At 43.3% G+C, this 17017-nt stretch overlaps 1 protein-coding gene across 1 annotated transcript; it reads right to left on the bottom strand.

Annotated features, from left to right (window-relative positions):
- Positions 1-4064: 4064 nt before the first annotated feature.
- On the bottom strand, positions 4065-16564 carry slc6a4a (solute carrier family 6 member 4a; the record flags this gene model as incomplete). Its single annotated transcript, XM_080502640.1, has 13 exons — positions 4065-5696; positions 7579-7746; positions 7847-7947; positions 8177-8276; positions 9228-9359; positions 9958-10070; positions 10289-10416; positions 10702-10805; positions 10974-11108; positions 11723-11861; positions 13799-14021; positions 14490-14624; positions 16093-16564. 13 exons carry the CDS (start codon positions 16562-16564, stop codon positions 5622-5624), a joined length of 2025 nt encoding a protein of 674 aa, XP_080358766.1. The 3' UTR covers positions 4065-5621.
- Positions 16565-17017: the final 453 nt, after the last annotated feature.

Here is a 17017-nt window from a genome sequence, read left to right as displayed (position 1 = left end):
TTTTCATATGCACTCCGGTGCAAGTTACTTTGTGACAAAGTCATTTCTCATTTCGTAATTGTGATTTTATATATATGTATAGTATATACATATATGTGTGTGTGTGTGTGTGTGTGTGTGTGTGTGTGTGTGTGTGTGTGTGTGTGTGTGTGTGTGTGTGTGTGTGTGTGTGTGTGTGTGTGTGTGTGTGTGTGTATATATATGTGTTGTTGTTTTTTTGCAGCGTGAAGTAGCACAGGGTGATCAACTTATTAGAAACTGGAAGCGACTCCAATGGTGCAGAGCATTATAAAGTTCTCGCTGTTCAACCTGAGCCTCTTTAGTTTCCTGTGAAAATGCCGCCACATTTGAAAAGAAAGTGTGTTGGTGGGATAAGCAGCAAGGATAACGGTGAAGAACATGTCAAAATAGAAAAACTCAAATCAAGAATTCACAGCAACAACAAAGAGAACCTGTTTGTTGGCAAAGACATTTTGAAAAATATGCTCATCCCACAAATGCATGAGTCTCACAAATGTAATCCAATTTAAGGAGGCAATCGGATTCTCCAATGGAATAGGATTTATTGCCAAGAAGCTTGATTGCAAAAACAAATTATATTTATTTTTAAAAAAAACACACAAATGTCTTTAGTTCTTATCCATATTTATTTAATCATGCTACATTATTTACATTCATATTCATTTGTTGAAAATTTGAATTAGTTTGAAAACCAGCTGACACATCTCAGATTATTTAAATAAAAACGTTTCCTTGATAGGTCTGAATGAATTTCTAAAATTTAGTTCAGTGTCACATCTTTTACATTTGAGCATCGTCAAAAATTTCAGGAAGTCAGAAAATAAGGCTTCTATTGACCAAAGAGTCCAGCAGGCCGCCAGGTGCAGGCTGACACTGCAGGGGTTACTCCTGCAATCGACAAATCTAAACATACAGAGAGCAAACTCGCATTTTGGCTCGTGTCCTCCATCTGCACAACATGAACCAGCTCAGAGCTCTGACAAATCTGGGGAGACCACACAACATGCTGGGATGTTTGAATAAACACAAATATTTCTTTATCTAACATTACTAAATGTAAACAAAGCAAAAAAAAATCCCTATCAGTGGTTTCTTATGTGCACTGGTAAGTAAATAACAAAAAGTTCTAATAGGAAAAGCAGTCAGTTATATCTGGTTAGAGGAGGCAATATGTGGCTACACTTCTATACTTAGCACACTTTATGGGAGGAACATCTTGCCACTTCAGCAGGCCCAACCCACTTCACAAAATCAGTGTCTTTCAGTCACACAGGGCAGGTGGGAACGGGGAGAGTTCAAGAGGTTAAAATCATCCCTGAAATGGGAAGACGACCGACCGGTCTATTTCTTTGCAAATTACTTTGAAATGTTTGTTTGAGTCACTCAGACAGGAAACACAAACCGGAGGTGTAAATAAGCACACCCCATAAACGAATATTCTCATTTACTCATTTTTCTGTCTTGTTTTGCTTTTCTGCTTTAAATTTGTTCACAGTATCATCGGAGTGTATTTTTATACACTTTGTCCCATAAATGTACTTTCGATTTATACATTTTATACAGAGTCGAAACTTAAAAGCTCCGGTGTTGTTGCTGAAATCCCACTTGAGAGACATAAAACTCTGTGTTTGTTCAGCGTTGATCGTCGCCCATACGCTATTGTGATTCCTACACAACGAGGCCTGTGCGTTTCAGAGTGACTATTAGAGTGACTTCCCCTGCTCCACTCAGCATCTCACTCATCTGCTCACCTATAATGAGAAGACAATGGATCAAGGACCTCGCGGGGTATCTTGGCAACAATTATATGAACTGAGAGATTGGAGAGGCGAGTGATGGAGAAAAGAGAGAGAGAGAGAGAGAGAGAGAGAGGGAGGGGGGGTTTCGGAGGGAGAAGAGGCCTCGGTGAGCAGAGATAAGACGGTATTCTCCCTTCGTGCAAAATGAGTTCATTAGGGGAGTGAGAGACAGTCGTTGCGGGGAATGGAGGTTGTGTGATAAAGGGCGGCAGCGGAGGGGGGGGGGGTTTCATTTCCTGTTCTTCAGAGGCAGCGGTGGTATCAGGGGATCAGCAGAGAGGGTGGGCAAAGGGAGGGGTAATGGACAGCTGATGGGACAGAAGGCTCCAAGTTAGCGAGGTAAATGCCAGGGATCTTCAGTCAACAAAATAAAACGAGTGACCCTCTGGACTGCTGTCAAAAAGTATTCAAATCAAGAATTGAGTGAAGGTGGACGAAACGAGAGTTGAAAGATATGTCAAACTCGGCCGTGCCGGGAAAAGTGGAAAGTCAAAGTGAGCCGCGGCCATCAAGTCTTTGGGTTATCACTTTGCACTTCTGCGCGGGACTCCTGAAGCTGACGGCGCCTCTGTTCCCAGAGACGCCGGCGCAGAGCCCGACTGGGTCGCCCAAATTAATATAAGAAAGAAGAAAATACCCCAAGATAGGAGAGCTGGAGAAAAAGAGATGAAATGAGCTGGGGGTCTTGATAGACACCTGATAGTGGGAGAAGCTGGCAGGAAGGCGGCTCTGAGCCGATGCTGAGATGACAGGTAGAGCCGAGGTGGAGGGATACGCCGGCTGAGCCGTGCTCTTTAATATAGATCTGTGGTGATAAGGCCTGGCGCGGAACACAGGAAGTGTCCATCAGTCAGGGGATGGGGGTTCAGAGGAAATTGCCACATTAAAGCACGTGTGTGTGTGTGTGCACACACACACACCCACACTTTTGCTTACTTTGAATGACTCGAGGTGCATGACAGGCTGTACATAGTCCCTTCATTAAATACTTTTTTTTAAAGATATTTTTTCTCCCAACCTTTATGAGAGCTGGAACCTCATCATACAGCCACTGGGATCGGCTCACACTCCTGTTACATCACAAAGGTTCTTACTTTCCACGGTTATCCTCAAGCTTGAATATTTGTATAGATTGCATCCAGCTGCTGTTTTGCTGGCGGTACATTCTATTCCCGAAATCTGCCAGTGCAAGTACAAAGTAAAAGTTCGAGTAAAAGTGAAAATAGTTTTCAGATTGTGTAAAAGATTTGAGAAGGTTATTTGTGTGTGGTGTTTAGCATTTTTTAAAGTGATATTCAATGGTGAATATTGCTAACGTTAAGAGTCTGTAGAGTTGTTTTTTTTTTAATTTAGATCCAGTGAATTAATACATTTTGTAAAATACTTCCAGAAGGCCAATCCCAAATCTTAGAAAAATACTTATTTTGACTGTTTCTTTGAAAAAAGTCTTCTAGGCCTGCTCAGTGATGAATACTTTGAAGGCCTTTGGCAGCCCATGCTCTGGGTTCTTCTTGGATGCGTTCCGTACATTTGGATCTGTGCAGTTTATCCCATTATTCCCAGCAAATCCTGCGAAGCTTCAGCAGATTAGAGTGAACTGCTGGCTTCACGTCTCTCTACAGATGTTCTTTGGAGTTAAATTGTCGGGGCTTCTCCTCCGCCTCTCAAGGAAAAGCTCAAACATTTGCCACAAGGACACTTGCTTCGCTCAAAGTGTTGCTCCTGATGTGACAGTTTAGTTTTTAATCCAGTAAAAGCAGTTCCAATTAAATTGTAAATTTAATTCAATTCAAATGTATCCAAATGGAACTTTTTATGTTTTTTGTTGTTGTATGTGTGTGTATGTCTTTTTCTACTTTGGGTGTCTTCTGTGTGTTCTGGTTGCTGCTGACCCAACTGTGTTTCTGTGCATCTCAATTCTTTGTGAAACCATACAAGTAAATCAGTTTAGTATGCATGTGAAGGAAAAGTGGTTTGCGCTTATGTTGCTCAGCAAAGCTATTCATGTTTGATTTCTAACTTACTGAGAGCAGCATTCATGTTCTCCCGGAGCACAAATAACAGTCCTAAAACATGTAAGGTTAATTGCCGACTCTGCATTGGGGGTTTCATCTATGAAAAAAAAAAAGTTTAAGCTTAAATACATCAAAACAAACTTGAATGAATGACAGAAATTGTCTTTTATCTCCATATATCTTTATTATCTGTTATTTCCCATATATTTTTTATATCTTTATACTTTACAGGTGTATTTCTCAATACAGTCTTTTATTGACATACATAGATCTTACATAAAATTCAGAGGTACGAGCGAAAGAGGCAAGAGGGATTTTTTTTTTTACTTTCTTCATCCGATATTTTGGCCTTTGACGAGACAACAGGAGATTACATCTTGCACACGCACACACACACACGCACACACACACACACACACGCACGCACGCACACACACACACACACACACACACGCACACACACACACACACACAGACACGCAGACAATTGAAGTACAATATACCCACACAATTGCACACAAGCATCAAGGGGTTAAACTCCTTTAAACCACATGTACACTGGCCCATTACTCACTCACTCACTCACTGAAGGAGGAGCCAGGTTTTTACAGGAGAGATTACACACCAATACCAGACTGACCAGTAAATACACATGTAGATGTACAGTACTTGCCATGTTTTAAATCCTGCCCCTACACACACACACATATACACTCTCACAAACGCACGCACCCACACACATGATTTGTATTCCTTTTTTTTTTTTTTGGTTGAAATTAAAGAGCAGTAACGCTGATATTCAAGACTGTGATATTGATGATGGTATTAGCTCCGATCCGTATTTGGCTTGTATTACTGACAGTAATGCAGCATGACAACAGATTGCAGAACTTCACTGCGAATAAACAAAGATCATCTGCAACATTAAAAGGAAAACAAAATACAGCATGGATAGATGGTGAAATAAATACACATCTCATATTGCAGGAGGAATATGCATCGGTCCTGTAGTTCAGTTCCCACGGGGTTTTGTAACAGTCTGTTGCACACACACACACACACACACACACACACACACACACACACACACACACACACACACACACACACACACACACACACACACACACACACACACACACACACAGACAGTGCTTCACAGTGTAGGGACCTCATTGCAAATCTGGCGTTCATCCAAGATGCCACAAAAAAGAAAAAAGCTGGCGACAGCAACAAAATCGAAAAATCTTTTAAAATATAAACAGAACAAACATCATTTATTTGGCTTCAGTGACAGATTTTTTTTTTTTATTTCTTTTTTTTTTTTTTTTAAAGATACCTGAATTTTGCTACATATTAATATGCATAACTCAAGAACATGATGACGAGAATATGAAGAATGAGTGTGGAGCGACTTGTTTAACTGGAGTTCACTTAGCAGTGAAGTCCAGTTTGAGTGCATGTTTTATTGTCTACGCCAACATAGATTGTATCACACTTTATAGAAGTACGTAAAATGTCTGTTACTGCTACATAACCTGAAGTTGCTCGCCACAAAACTTGGGACATTTAGATCTGGGTTTTGCAACTGCGGAAACTGAACAAGCATGAGGAACCAAGCCGAACCAAGACAAACAGAAAGGTATTGGCTCCTGGAACTCAGAGCAGATGTACGATAAGAGGCAAAGACGGTGAGAAGTAGCCCCCTTGTCCTGTAGTTTTGAAGTATGGCCAGAAGAGGGCGCTCGATGCAGTTTGAGGCACCTTCTCCGAGGTCCGGGGTAGTTCACACTGCGTTGGTCACAATGCAGTTTCTGTGGCTGTCGTTGCTCGGCTCTGGAGTAATGCTTTTTAACAGGCGCTGCATAGACACAGATGGAGGGAAAAAGAAACAAGCTAAACCGCAGGAATACATAAATAGACAAAGATCCAGGAAGTCTTTAGGATTTAAAGGTCAAAATAACTGTGAGAAATGAGTGGTTTGGACTTGGATGCTCAGTTATTTGTTAGAAATGAAAGTAAAAATGTCAAAGAGTGCTACTGATAGGGCGTCGCACAGTGACAGCGAATCTTTACAATTCTGCAAGGACATTTCTTTCAAATTAATGGGACTGCATTGGTATTTTACTAGTTAATTCAGCATGTGTTTTAGGTGAACTGTCCTGAGGTGTATAATGTGTGATTATGAATTTGTCTTTTAGCCATGAAATAAACTTGAAACTTAACTAGAGTCTGTATTGTTAAGCTTGAGCTTCCATACTTGGATACAGCAGGTGGTAATAATAATAATAATAATAATGCATTGGTTTTATATAGTGATTTTCCAGACACTCAAAGACGCTTTACATTGCATTGCATTATTCAGTTATTCCATACTGGATGGTGATAACTACGTATGTAGCCACAGCTGCCCTGGGGCAGACCGACGCAAGCGAGGCTGCCATTTTACACCATCTTGTATTTTGTATGCGTCAATTGATTCGGAAACATTTTAATCTTCAATTTTGGAAATAGTCTGAAAATCATGTTTTGAAAAGTCAAGCCATTCTCAGGTCAATGAAATACCAAACATGTTTAAATGTTTACTGTTACATGCAAAAACTTTAAAAACATTTTTGAAACTTGATTTCAGGACTAAAAAACTGTTAATTTTACCTTTGAAAGCCGAATTGTTTTGGATTAAATTGGTCCAAATACATTTTTCCATACAACAATCCTTGTGAACGTTAACCCTAAAAAAGATCCAATTTCATCAAATTATTGGGGAATATTAAAAAAGAGCATTAATTACATTGAGACCTTTACAAAAGTGTGAACAAAAGCACTCGCCAACACACTTACAAGCCCTGCTCGGCCTTGTGTGTTCCTCAGAGTCATGGGGCTGGTCTGCTTTCACCCTCGTTCGTGCGCACACGCACACGCACACGCACACGCACACGCACACACACACACACACACACACACACACACACACACACACACACACACACACACACACACACACACACACACACACACACACACACACACACACACACGGCCTGTGTTTGTACACGTATGTCAGTGTCTTTGTGCGTGCTGGCAGCAGAGTCAATACTGGGCGGCAGCTCGTCTCTTTGAAGTCGTCCTGCCTTCTGTCAACCCTCACAGAGGCTCCGGTCAGATAATGTAACAGTGATGATGATTGTGGTGTCGATGTTCTTATTTGTAATCCCATGTGTAAGTTCAGTCTTGCACAATACACTGCAAAGAACAGTGACACCTCACCATGCAGCCCCCTCACCAGTGGTAAAGTGTTGTGGGATTTTTTTGGTGATGATGATGATGATGATGATGATGCAGCTTTTCTGCTTTTACCCTTTGCCTTTAAATCTGACAACAGGTCGGCCTGCATTTTGTATCTGTGTGAGCGAGCGGTGCCCCAAGTCAATGCTCATTTTTGTCTTCCTTCTTGCTAATCTTCGTCGAGGGCCTCCTCACTCCTTTGATCCTAATCTCCTGAATCGCCTGTCATGTGTTCACAGGAGAGGGTAGACCCCGACTGTGCACGGAAAGACAAGAACCAGAGGAGATCTGGGCTGTTGGAGACGTGTCAGTTATAGAACAAAGATCAGCTGAGGACACAGAACAGGACAGTGAAAGAGGGTTGTGTGTACGTGTGTGTGTGTGTGTGTGCGTGCGTGCGTGCGTGCAGAGAAGACTGAATAAACAAGACAGACAGGTAAAATAAGACAATCCTGTACCTGTTTGAAGGAACCCTTAGCATTGAGCAAGTGGTAGAACATGTAAGCAGGCACACAGATGAAGGAGGACACCCCGATGCAGTAGCCCAGGACAGTGGTCCACGGTGGGTAGTGGTAGTGGAACAACCTGACCTCGGGAGGGAAGGCCAGGAAGCTTATGATGATGAACTGGGGAGGGGGATGCAAATCACAAGATCAGACGTGAGACATTTCTGTCTGGATCAATAAAAGCCTCAGACTGTGACGTGAACGTGTTGATGAGGCTGACCAGCAGAAAGCAGGGGCAGATGGCCACCCAGCAAACCCTCCAGAAACAACCCGGGTAGAAACCGAGCATGTAATGGATGTCATTACAGAAACGCTGGGTACCTAGAACACATGTAAACACCACCGAGTCAAAAATACTTGTAACTTCTCTTAATATCAATCATTGGTGAAACTGAAGAAACAAGAAGAGGCTGAGCGTTCGTGAATGGGATCAAACAGGAATAGTTGCACACTGTATTTCAAAACTCAGGTCGGAATATGAACAAAAGCGAGAAAAAACCCAAAACAAAACATCTGCAGCATCACGTTAAAGCAGTTTTGGTTCACTCACCGTAGAACCAGGAAACGGCGATGACTTCGAGCAGCACCACGGTGATGACCGCAGGGCCCGTGGCATACTCTTCAAACAGCTTCACCACGAACGCACCGCCCTGCGACACCAAATGAACATGCAAGTTTCTCCTCCCCCACTCAATCGTTTTTACAGAAGGGAGATCAAATGTCTCTCGCTTCACTGCGATTCAAGCAGACCAGACAAAAGAGGTCAATTGAATGTATTTTAAAAAGTGAAGAGGCACTGTTATATCCGAGATTAAAACTTCAGAAATCCACTACACACTCACAGTATTTCTTCACACAAGATAATCATTTTTGGTTTAAATTGCAGATTCCGCGTATTTTTAAAAAGTAAAACGGTTTCTGTCAATGTGCTTTGACCCAGAGGCAATAAATAAGATTTACTGATGGGTGCTCATGACAGTCAAGTTTCTGAGTAAAACATTTGATTTGAACTGCATTGCAATTATGACATTATCAAGCAGCAATTACACGAGTAATATGTGCATTTTATGGACTGAACTTCTTGAAATTATATTAATTATATTAATTATAAAATAAGCTCCAGTGTAAAAACTATAGGTACAGACCAGATATAAAGATCTGCCGATTCAAATTGAAAGCATCCAGCTGGCACAAGAATAGTAAACTCTTTACAGTGATTAATTGATAAGGGTCCGAATTCTAATTAAGCTGGTATGAAAATTGTTTGAATGGACGTTCAAACATGGCAACATGTACTATGGTGTTGCACAAAGTTTTTTTTTTGTTTTTTTTTAAAGGTTCTGATATATTATATTGTTCCTAGATAATTGTATTTTCTGCTTGTTTCTTTTATTTTTATATTTCAATCTATTTTATTATCTCTTTGTTTCACAATTTTCTTTTCATCGTTTCGTTTCGGAATCACTCTGAACTGCTCTGCTTGTGGGCGCCGCACAAATAAACTGCCTTCTCTCAATAACCCAACAGTAGTTCTCTGCGGACAGTAACGCCTGGACAGCCAGGCTTGCTGGTGACATGCATGTCGTGTATATTTAACTTACATATGTGAGTGTGGAGAGAGCCCCGAGGTAGCAAACACACACCAGGCCAAAGACAAACAGCTCTCGTCTCTTAGCCAGGACATGGGGGAACTCGTCCAGCATGGCTGTGATCACCCCCTCCAAACCTGCAAACTGGAAGATGAAAAGAAAGTCACAAGCAGAATTGATTTGATTGCGGGGGTGATAACTCATCTGTCCGTTCAGTGTTGAAGTCACTCAAGCCAACAGCAATGTGGCACCCTTTTGGCAAAACCATACCTGTGCGCTTTGTAGGACTTAGAAAAAGGAGCCATCGTGTAAGGCGGTTCACTACGAATTCAAGCACACCGACATGTTTTGCCGTAATATCCTCAGTCATAAAATCGAGGAGCGTAGCCGCCTCAATGCTGATCCGACACTGATTATCAGTGTGCGATAAGAACCTCGCAGGTCTCTCCAGCTGGCTGCTTCTGAGCAGATACACAAAGGCCGATGGAGACAACACCACCACACAACGGCGATATGAAACTCCTATCACATTGTTTTGTTTGACCGTTATTCAAAATGGAACAGAGAAAATGAATACTATCCCTCACTCCCATGGAAATACAAGAACAACTGGCAGATATGAGAACGGGGTGTTTGTCCGAGTAATCGTCAAATATGAGACCTCGGCATCGAGGTGTGAGAAAAGATCCAGGAGGAACTGGAGTGAGTTGGTTACAAATGGGAGTGAGGCGAGCGAACTGACCGTGCTGTCCAGACCCAACATGATGATCATGAGGAAGAAGATGATGGCGAAGAAGGTGGCGGCGGGCATGTTTGCTATGGCTTCTGCATAAATGATGAAGAGCAGACTGGGACCTGGAGGGACAAAAGGAGACGCAGGTCAAAAAGCAGCAGCCGCTTTGATTCAGGTAGTGGAGCAGGTCTCCGTTTGTTCGCAGGGTTAGAGGCTCAATAACGTCTGTCCTGTGACATAGAGGGGGGGAATGGGGTGATATACTCTTAGTCCCTTATCGTAGTGATAAAAGCTTCTTATTGATGTTGCCTGGTGCTCTCCTGGTGTTGGAATGTCCTACCTGCATCTTTGGCCACGGCGTCCACAGACTGCTGCCTCATCTCAGCCATGTAGCCCAGCACGGTGAAGATGACAAACCCAGACAGGAAGCTGGTCAGACAGTTCACAGAGCTGGTGACCAAAGCGTCTCTGAGAGGGACAAAAGTTTGGATGACCCAAGTTAGATCCTCTCTGTACAGCGGGATTATCTGAGCCACTGCATTGTATTTACACTTTGGAGAAGATGGAGAACTAATGGCCGTGGAGATCTAATTCATTGAGCAAGTTGTTTTCAAGATGAATTAAAGGAGAAATTCAAAAGAAACCCTGACTCGAAAAGGCATTTCACCGAGATATTTCCATTAAAGTGCACTTCATATGAAAGTGTTTAACAACACAGCGAGAGTCTCTTTGATATGCGAGATGTGCTCTTACTTATAGCAGTTGTTGTGGAATGGGTTGTAGCTGGCAAAAGCCAGGAGCACGCCAAACCCCGGACCCAGAGAGAAGAAGATCTGAGCCGCTGCATCAATCCACACCTGTGAGAGATTGACAGATTAATGAAGGCGACATTAATAAAAACATGAAGGCGATAAAGAGAGCAACAGCAGGATATGAGTCGGTAAGGTGGGTTAAGGATGTGAAAGAGATAATGGACAGAGAGAACCAGAACGGGGCTGGACGTCTCCTGGTTCCGCTGCACTCACGGTAGTGCTGAGCAGTTTCTCCCAGTCCGGTTTGAGATAAAAGACGACGCCCCTCCACGCACCGGGCAGAGTGGCCCCGCGAACCAGCAACACCAGGAGGACCAGGTAGGGAAACGTGGCTGTCACCCAAACTACCTAATGCAGCCAAGAAGAGCACAGGCAACATAATGGAGTGGTTTTTGAAAACAAATGGAGATGTGCAAATACTAAACTAGACATTGTTTTTTTTTTTTTAATTGCAAAGGTTTTGTCGTGGTGAAAACTGCCGCTACAATGACAACAGAAGTACAAATAATAACAAATAAAACTTGCTTTGAAGACGTAAGCCGTATTAAAGGTTACCTGTTTGAAGCTTAAAATGGAACTGTGGCAAAACACATGTGTAATTAATTTGAATAATCTCTTTTTTTCTGTTCAACCTTTTCGTCAAGTTTTCAGTGAATAATGACGTTTGTACGTTGAAACCCCCCCCCCCCCTAAAAAAATCCAATCTCACCTGTATAATCTGACGCAGGCAAGTTTTATTTTTATATTTTAAACCACAAACCATTAAACGTGAAGAAAGCTCTGCTAACCACCACTGTGGATATGGATGATGACGATGATGAAGATGATGATGAAGGCAACAACAAATGACAGGAGACCTGCTGATGGTTTTCTTTTCCTTTTTTTCTTCTAAACGTTCGTTCATCCATCCATCCTCTCTAACTAACACCCTCCATCAGCCATGCAGGCGCCCTCTCAGTTACCTTCCCAGACGTCTTGACTCCCTTCCAGATGCTGAAGTAGACGATGGTGAAGATGAAGAGCAGACAGAGGGCCAGTTGCCAGCTAACAGATCCCAGGTGGTGCAGACCCGGCGAGCGGTGGACCTGCAACACCTGCCGGCTGAGGAGAGAGGACAGGAAGTGTCGTATGCGTTTAGAGTTGAGGTAGAACAAGGCACAGGGAGATGAAGGAGAAAAACGGGAAGGAAAAAGGGAAGACCATTGAAGAAAAGTTGGGTTTTTCAACAGTTCTTGTTGAATCACAGACTAAATAAATGTTTTCAACTTCTAAGACAGTGTGTTCATAACTTATTTCAGTGATGAACAACAAGGAATATAGATTTATTTTTTAAAGTCAATAACCCCCATTATTATTACAGTGGTCTCTGTAAGATCTGCAATATCTACTGGCCCAACAGGAAGACAGACAGTACAAGTTGTCAATGGATGGACTCCAACTGGAAAGAGGCAGGCGAAGAACCGCCTGGCGAACGACCGAAGTAAGAACTCGAAGAGATGGTTCTATCATGGGGCAAAGTGCTGTCAGCGACTGATTGATTATAGTGATTAATCAAACTTTGTAACCCATTACAAATGTGCAACATCTTGCAACCAAAATTAAAAATACAATGTTGTGCCCGTATACCATAACCAACTAAAATGTTTTCCGTTAATAATAAAAGTTTGCTTTAAATTCAATTCATAAGATAAAATGTTCGCAAAAAATAACGTTTCAAAGGATCAGAATAAAACTGAACATCTCTTGAGGATGGTGACGCATACCTCCATTTGAATAACACTAGAGCATAACTCTTCTCAAGAAAATACAATTCTTTTTACATAGTCTGCAACTGTTGCAATGATTTTATTTTTTTTTATTAAACTAAAATGTATTTTGTCATTTTATATCATCACTATTTACAGTAACTTCAGTATGGTAATTGTGTGTTTCAATATATATAATCAATAGTGTAACCCTCCACTCATTTCTATTTATCATGGTTTCTCCTCAACCCCCCTAAAAGGCCCTCTGGCACTCCTCCAGGGCGAGGCCCATTCCACAATCTACAAGCTACTGATGTCAGGGGGGAAAAAATAAGAGTGATAGAGAAGATGAGATACATTTTTACAACCTGTGGCAAAATACAGGAAAAGGACATAGACTGTAAGGAAATAGATACGAAAAAAAGGAACCGCAGGGAATAGAAATACCCCATGAGATAAGGAAAAGGACACCAAGGGGCAAAAAAGGGACGTAGGGTCTGAGAGAGCTACTAAGTCAGTCATGAAGTAAAAGTAGGGTTCAGTTTAAGTGTTTCCCATTCACTAAAATGAATATATAAGCAAAACATTTGGGAGAAAAACCCAGTCTGTATTGAGCAGGAGGGTCAACATCTGGTCACAGGTTAAACCCACAGAGCTCGAATGATAAAACGGGAACGTGATTTATGTTGAAAACAGGAAATTCTGGCGCCAGGCTGGGTTGTGGAATTTGTTACTTTTAAAACCTTTATTAGGAAAAGTCAACTGCGGATAAACCCTGAATGTGTCTCAGTTGGACAGATGCAGCGTCGAGAGCTGCTGATAAGGCCGAGCAAAGCAGTCAAGAATAATAAAGACATTGTTCTGAAAGGGGTCTGCCTTGAGATACGCAAAAGTAAATAAATATATAAAACACTTAACACCTGACGGCTTTGAATGAGTCTGGGTGGTTACTGTGAACAAAAATCTGATGAATAACATCAGATTTCTGATAAACATGTAATTTCCCACAAGTATTCTATGTACTGTTACTTGAAAAAGTACAGAAACGTTGACTCCCCTCATCATTTTACGTCAGATTAGTCATGTTCGCGCTGCTTCTAACATCTTTCTTTACTGTCCTCCCATGCAGTGGTGCTTTTAAAAATGCATTTCCATCCTTTATAAGAATAGGAAACACCAAAACCAACCCTGCAATCGCTCTCCAGAAGTCACCCTCCCTTCATCCATCTGACATCTCCCTCCTGCCGTACCGTTCCTCCTCGCGCCCTCCACATCCGACTTACATGCACTTACGTATAGAACTCCTCGGCGGGGGACGTGGACGAGTTGGACCACGACACGTTGTGATCGGACGACATGTAGCGGTTGCAGTTGACCGTGTTCCAGCTGTTGCTGCACGTGGTCCAGGGCAGGGTGGGCCGAAACGAAGACAGCAGGTAGTACAAGGCCCAGGCCATGATAGTGTTGTAGTAGAAGGCTATGTAGAGCGCGATGATGCAGATGGCGAAGCCGATCCCTGTATGGGTGATTAAACAAATGAAACGGTTGCATGTGTGGTGACGCGACGCGAGCAAGTGGGTTCCATGATTATGTTGAGGAATCAGGTCAAGTTTGTTTGCTTATTTGTTTGTTTTTCGGGTAAGTGGTTGACATTTCCAAACAGCAACAATTTACATACCATCAAAATTCTGAGCATCTGGCATTTGGCATGGAAATGTGACGATTTCCATAACAGAGAGTCAGTCCACCTCACTAAATGTGCAAAAAAAAAAAAAAAAAAAACCAACAACCGAGGGATGATCTTCAAGGGAACGCCACCGAGGTGAGATGGGGAAATTAAATGAGCTGTCTGTCACGTCACACTGACATCTTCATCTTTATTGTTTTCTTTTGCTTCGACTTTCTGCTCGCATGTTTGTGGGCCCGAGCCATTGCACGTGGTTTTCCCTTATTCTCCGCTCCCTGCACCTCCCCCATGATTTACCTTTGAAGATGGGGCAGATGTGTTTCCAGATGGAGATGCAGCCACTGCGGTGGAACTGGCCGAGAGCCAGCTCCATGTAGAACAGGGGCACGCCTCCGAACACCGCCATCAACAGGTAGGGCAGCAAAAAAGCACCTGGACAGAGGCAGCGGGGTGGGAGAGACGGATGGAAGGAGGTTAACACATGCAATGGGTTTGAAAGTGAACATATTTTTTTTTAAAAAGAAGAAAAAACCACTGGAAAAAGCAAAAAAAAAAAAAAAAGAGGGGGGATAATTGGAAGGAAGAAAGAGTTATGGAAGAACAGTACAAAGGCAATTACACTCTTGAGGAATGCCGCAAATTCACACACCCTCTATAATCTCTGTGGTCCTCTCAATAGCCCACAATCACCAGAAGAGCTGAAGAGCACTCGGAAAAAAACCATCAAATATTATAGGAGCCTCATCATTTACACAACCCCAGCCCATTCAAAAACAACAAGGTGTGTTTTCCCACTTTTATATCACTTTTGCATTTAATGTGCCCACTGGGAGCACAGTAGGAGGGTCATTTTCTTTAAAACACATGATAAATTACAACCACTTAATGTTGGCTTTGTCAATGCCAAGAATTAAAAGCCACACGGACGGAACAGAAGTCGGACGGGAGCCACACCTTCAAGACTCTCCAGCTTCACGTGCAGTTTGATAACACATCTCTGCTTCCCTTTTTCCCAATCTGATGATAAACTTATTTTATGCGCACATGTTGCTTTTGTGCACGCGCACGCCTCTTTGTGACATGGGCGCAGAGATAAGAGTTGATTGAGCAGCCGCCTGGGGGACAGGTTATTAAGCAAGAACACAGAGACTGAAGGCGCTCTCATAAAAAAAAAAAAAAAAAAATCCCACAATTAATACTGTTGCCTCTATCAAGTGTCTCCCTGTCTCCATCTCTACCTCGCTCTGCGAGACACACACACAGAACACAGGAAATTGCAAAGATTTTATTATTGCAAATTCAATATAAAGGGATGCCCTCGGTTTCACCGCTAGGTGAGGTTTGTGTAGGAGCAGAGCATGTCGGACTACACCAACTTTGTGAAGGCACAAGATCACCTCTGTGCGATAAACAGGCAGGAAAAAAAACAAAAAAAAAACATCTCAGTGGACTGAACTTGCTTCATTTTAACAACAAAATGACGATACCCCAGAACACACAAATACTCGTGATGTAAAAGCATGGTTTGTTCCCATTTTGAAATATAAATGGTGCAGTAGCGTTGAAAGCGTTTTTTTTTTGTGTACGACAACACTGTCCCGTCCCCCCGCTGTGCTGACACTAACCTCCTCACACCTGTCACCCGAGCCTTTGCCGCTGCCGCCCTGGAACACGTGCCCTTCAAAACACTCTTAAAAACCCACCTGTTCACACTTGCTTTTCCTTCACCACTTCATTTAATTTCTATTGTTACTTTCTTTGTGTTTCTCCTATGTGAAGCGGCTTTCAGTTCACAATAAAAGCTCCACATACCTGACGGATTATTATTATCATCATCATGACCTCACCCCTTCTCTCCCACTCGTACTCCTCTCCCCGCTAACATCTTTTGCCTCCTCACCTCCTCCGTTCTGGTAGCAGATGTATGGGAAGCGCCAGACATTTCCCAGATCCACGGCGTAGCCAATCACAGACAGCAGGAAGTCCATCTTCTTGCTCCAGGTCTCTCGGGGCCTCTCTAGGCTAGTCTGCTGAACCACCAGAGTCCTGAGGCCCCCCAGTGGGGCTGAGGACCCGGTGCCTCCCCCGGGCCCCGAGGCTGTGCCCACACCGCAGGCTGCCGTCCCCGGCCCCTCCCTGGGACTCTGCGGACTGGATGCGGTGAAGCCATTGGACACCTGTTGACCAGAACCGGAGGTCAGGCTCTTGGGTCCTCTGTCTGCAAGACCGTCAGCCAGCATCAGTCGGCTGTTGTGCCGCTGCGTCCCCTCCTCTTCTCCCCCCACCTCCACGCTGCCTTTGTCCTTCTCGCCCTCGCTGTCCCCTTGGTCCATTGTCAGCATGCTCGTCATCATCATGTCTTGTTTCTCCATTGGGTCGCGTTGAAGTTGGTGTCGGCGAAGGCGGTTAGGGGTGGAGAGAGGCTCTCAGTGACGACGAAGGGAATGTGGCGTTGCTGTCTGATATGGTGCCCATCAGGGGAACAAGGGGGGTAAGGAGGGCGAAGGAATGGTGAGGCGAGGAGCTGGGGACACGTCTGGAGGAAAGACGAGGTTGTTCCGCTCGGACAGGTAAAAGAGACGGGGTGCGAGCAGGAGAGCGGAGCTAAAAGTGGAGAATGGGGCCAGAATGAGGGGAGGTGTGCATGTGGGAGAGGACTGAAATGTGTAAAGAGTCTGTTGAGCAAGAAGGAATAAGAGCAGACTGCTAAGAGACAGAGGAGGGGATACGAGAGGAGCGATGTGTTTGAACAGGATGTGGCGAGCAGAAAAGTTACAAGAATCTTGGATCTTCTCCACCAGCGGCTCGTCCTGATGGAGCGAACT

The sequence above is a fragment of the Blennius ocellaris genome, assembly GCF_963422515.1.
Source record: "Blennius ocellaris genome assembly, chromosome: 2".
In the NCBI taxonomy this organism is placed as follows: domain Eukaryota; kingdom Metazoa; phylum Chordata; class Actinopteri; order Blenniiformes; family Blenniidae; genus Blennius; species Blennius ocellaris.
The sequence above is the reverse complement of the archived record's forward strand: the minus strand, read 5'-3'. Positions and strand labels throughout refer to the sequence as shown.